Source organism: Galeopterus variegatus, unplaced genomic scaffold (assembly GCF_000696425.1).
Source record: "Galeopterus variegatus unplaced genomic scaffold, G_variegatus-3.0.2 Scaffold1744, whole genome shotgun sequence".
Classification (NCBI taxonomy): Eukaryota; Metazoa; Chordata; class Mammalia; order Dermoptera; family Cynocephalidae; genus Galeopterus; species Galeopterus variegatus.
The window spans coordinates 229,006-233,727 of record NW_007727855.1 but is presented as its reverse complement, the minus strand read 5'-3'; the positions used below and the strand labels follow the sequence as shown (position 1 = coordinate 233,727).

At 39.5% G+C, this 4,722-nt stretch overlaps 1 protein-coding gene across 1 annotated transcript in view; it reads left to right on the top strand.

The window, feature by feature from the left end:
• Nucleotides 1-4,722, top strand: part of VEPH1 (ventricular zone expressed PH domain-containing 1) — a 283,060-nt gene that overhangs the window by 120,469 nt on the left and 157,869 nt on the right. The window contains exon 6 of the mRNA XM_008578689.1: nucleotides 758-967. Coding sequence (XP_008576911.1) covers nucleotides 758-967 — 210 coding nt within the window. The remainder of the gene's footprint in view (nucleotides 1-757; nucleotides 968-4,722) is intronic.

The following is a 4,722-nucleotide window of genomic DNA, read 5'->3' as shown; positions in this document are numbered from 1 at the left end:
GGGCAAATCTTTTCTACTTTTATTGTTCCATTCTTCACAGTTTTCTCTTTCTAATTCTTTTATTTTAGCAGATAAAACAGATCACTAAATTGTCAGTATGCAACATGTCTATGTATTAATGTAGCAGCGACTTTATTCCACGAGTCACATTTTCTGATACAAATTACTTCATCTTTACATTCATGAAAGCATTAAGAAACAAGAAAAAGAGTGGCAATCATTTTTCTTTTATCATTTTATGTTATTATTATGTTTTTGTGATCAAAATGGAAAATTGAAGAAAATATGGGAGATCTTTCCTTTCTTATTTTTATTATTAAACATCTCTAAACAATATTTCTCCAATTTGAAGGCTTTGGGTAAAGTCAACAAGGATCTCTTACATACTTATATTGCCCTTTAAATTGCAGCTCCTGCAGTAGTTGGAGGATATGTAACGTTTCCAATGGGGACATAACACATCAAAACTTGGTTTATGAATAGCAGTGTCTAAGCGTTTTGTAAACCTTACTCTTCAACAGAAGGGCACAGATTAAGAGAAAAAGAAATGGAAGCCTGTAATGATTTTAGTGTAAATTTTAAGTTCCAAACTTGGGAGATTTTTAAAAGTATACCAGTGAGGGTAATAATTCCAGAATGTGTTGAGTTCAGATTTAATACCCCCCCAAAAAAAAGTTTGCTTTCAAAATTGATTCTGATTTATTAATATTCTCTTTCTTTCTTCTCTCTTCCCTCCTCCTCTCCTCTCTCTTTGTAGGTGGTTCAGAAGTGTATGCCTTTCTTAATTGGGCATTTGAAGGATTCAATCCATAATGATGTCATCTTAAACATCCTTATAGAAATAGCAGGCTATGAACCAGTGGCACTGAGCAGTTTTCTTCCAATGCTGAAAGAGGTTGGTGAGAGATTCCCCTACCTCACTGGACAAGTGGCAAGGATCTATGGAGCAGTTGGGCATGTGGATGAAGTAAGTTTGTCTTCTTTCTGAATTCTATTGGCACTTAATCTATTGGCAGTCTATGACCTACAAAGTTGTCTTGGAACTTCTGAGAGTTCCCATTTCTCCTTCAAACCTTTTGCATGGACAGTGGCCTCTGGGTTAAGGTAGCAGGGTTATGTGTAAGTTTCAGGAAGTGAGGATTTCATTGCTGGTGTGTTACCTGAGAAAGGAGGATGGTTAAAATGGAGAGAGCACTATGATAGATTCAAAACCAGTAAAAGAACTTTATCTCATTTCTGTTGCAGTTTTGCTTAAACCAGGGACCATCAGTAAGCACAGAATTAGTTCTCAGAGACTATCCATTAATGACAGCCCACAACTGTCAATGATTTTGTTTAATAACAACCAATAAAGGAGCTTTATCTCATTTCTGACTGCAGTTCTACTTAACCCAGGAGATAATCAGTGAGCACAGATTAGGTCTCAGAGACTACCCATTAATGACAGCCCATAGCTGTCATGTCAATAAGTGCCTGGCCTCAGTATGTTTTGAGCACCCTGGATGATGTTATTTGGGAGAATGAAATAAACATTCGTAAATGTTTAAAAGTCCTAGCCTAAATATTTGCATAATGGAATCTTTCAGTGGGGACAACAGGATGCCATTAGATCTTGTGGGGATTAGGCAACTAAGAATGTTTCAAGAAATTCAGGTTCTGAAGGGTGTCTCTGAAGATTTTATATTGGGATTCAGGATTTTTATCTTTTTAAAATAAAAGCAAATACATAATTGATAAAGAGATTTTCCTTTAATTGACTTACATATAATATAATTAGCCATTAGATAAATATAAAAATTGTTCAATTTTTAAAAGGAATTTCATAGTTCATCAAGTTTAACCCCTTGATTCTGCACAGGATAAAATTTAAAAACAGAAAGTTTACGTGACTTACCCAAATTTTGACAGGGTAATTAGAGACCCAGTTGGAATTAGATATTTTGCATCTTTGGCATTCATTTTCAAATTTTGTCTTAAAACGGTTTCTTGGTGCTGTTGTATTTTGTTTCTGCTGAGAGTTGTGCAGAGCCCTTGGGTCCTGGGCTTCCTCCTGGTAGAGACCATTCACCTCTAGCAGGAGAACTGAGCTCCCGAGCAGCCTACACAGGTCAGCGTGAGGGTGGATCTTGAAAGGGGGTTTCTTTGGTGCAGACATGCTGCTTAGTATAATCCCTTTCTGTTCACTGCTGTTGGGAATGTCTCGCACTTGCCACTGCCTGCCTTCTGGTAGCACTTTCTCCTGCCTGTCACCTTGGCTGCCAGGAGAACCGGCTGGCATGAGTGTTATCAGGCCAACATCAGCTGACAGCTGTTTAACTGAGTCTGCTGACCTTGAACACCTTTGCAAGGATGACAGGTTCAACCTCTGAGGTGTGAGGCTCTGGAATCCTTAAAAAGCATACTCTTTCTGTGTTTTAATAGTAGTTGTTTTGTCGTAAGTACATTTATGACTCATTAATGTATAGTAATGCACATTGGAGGTGACTAAACTTCCTGTGGAAAATGTAATCTTCTGTTAAAAAAAAAAACCAGAAATACTAGCCACATGTAATTATGTCACTGTAGGTTTGCCTGAACCAAGCCTAATATGAAAGAGATTGCTCTGTTAGGCAACATTCATGTGACTCTTGGTGGGTGCAGAGAAGAGGTGGATCCAAATAACCTGAGGAATAATTCATTTCAGAATACAAATTTGTTTGTACTTTATTTGCCCACCCCCAAACAAACAATTTTTTCTGGTGGTTCTGAGTTCACCTCTCCTACCCCCAGCAGAAAACAGTGGTAGATCAAATAATTACCAAATATATCTGGATATCAGTATTACAAGGGAAACTTTTAAATACTGTAATTCTTGGGCCTCACAGAATACTAACTTAATTGAAATCTCCAGGAAAGAGACCCAGAAATCTTGATTTACGCGAACATCTGCCAGGGTAATTCTGATGCAGCTGTTTGTGGATCAGCATTTGAGAACCCCGACAGAATACTTAAAATCTCTTAGATTCAGAATCAGATCTTGCCCATCACCCATTGTGTCCTCCTCCGTCAAGCCATTGCTAATCAATTTAATCATTTTCTAGACTACTGACATAGCAGTTTCAAGTAGGTTTGGTTGACAGTAACATGAAAACAAGACAAGGAAAACCAGGAGTGACTTAAAGGTAGATACCTATTTCTCTCCCACATGAAGAAGGCAGCCAGTCTTGAGCCCCACGTTTCAGAGGCCCAGGCTCCTTCTGCCTTGTTGCTTTCATCTCATGACCCAACACTGCTACCATCACACCCATCAGGTCAGCATTTCAGCCAGCAGGAAGGGGAAAGAGGAGAAAGACTCTTCCAGACAGTCAAACACAACCTCCTATTTACATCCCATTGGCTAAATAGAACAAAGCTGAATATGACCACACCTAGCTGCCAGGGAGGTCAGAACAAGCAGTCTGAATTCAGGTGGCCACGTGCCCAGCTAATGAAGAGAGAACGGCAGTAAAAATGGGGGAGGACAAGCAACAGTCTCTGTGGCAGCTGGTCAATTCTCATTTCTTTCCTCAAAAAAATAACAGCTATACATTGGCTTAACTCCCTTCTGGCCCTGATATTCTTAGATGCCATTATTCCAGTTCATGTAAGATCAGTCTAATAAAATTACTTATCAGTGTCATGCAGGATGCTTTGCTCAGAAATAATGCCACTTCTTGTTTGCTTCTAATGCCCAAGATATTACTGTTGGAAAGTCTTTCTTTTAGCTTTAAGAAATGCTAAGGCTCAGATGTCTCAAGAGTAAGTGTAGTAGTCTAAGCAGCTAGCAACTGCTTAATTTGAGTGAATCTGTTCAACTTTCTAAATAAAATCTTGTGGAGCAATATTCCTAAAGACCAAAACCAACAGGCAAGATAACTATGTATGTGTATTCCTACCCAGCCTCTTTCCAAAAAGAAACAAGAAACTCCTAAGGTGTGCATGAGGGCAAAGTTCAGTATGATGTCCTGCGCCCTCATGGGAGAGGAAATTGCAATAAAGAGGAAACAGCAGAAACTTCGCCTTAGAAAAGCCCCACTGCTCTCTATGTGGAGAGCTTAGTCTATGGGTAGACATTGGGACATGGGCATATATGAGACATGGGGATGGTTGGGGTGTTTCTGATGAGACAGTCACAGGATCCTACTGACCTCTGACCCTGTCTCTCATCCCGTTCTGGTCTCATCAAAAAATTGACTTAATTTGAAAATTTTCTCTTTGACACCAAAGTAAAACTTTCAATTGTTTTCAGGGGTTCAAATTATCAGATAATTCCATTGCTAAGATTTAAAAGATTTTGGAAATACAGAAAAGCCAATCCAACTTTGGAATCTTGCTCCAACTTTTGAAATGCACAATCTGTGACTGAGTGGAGCCTACTGTTAGACCCCTCCCCTGTTGCCTGGTTTCCAGCAAACCCCATGATTTGATCTTTAAGAAGAAGAGCAGAATCTCCTGAGGGTATACAATTATTAGTCTGGAGACAGCCACAGGGCTGGAGTCAGCCTGAAATCACCCAAGTTATTAATTGGCTTACGCTTTACCTCCTGTGCTTGCAGGAAGCTATGTGTAAGAACTGCAGGGCTGGCTACAGGGAATCAGAGCAGGGCACCTGTCTTTCAAATCAGGGCCCATCTGGGTGGGCGAACTGCTTTCAACAGCTTGATCGCAGCATCATAATTGTTCAGTCTATATTATACTCAGAAG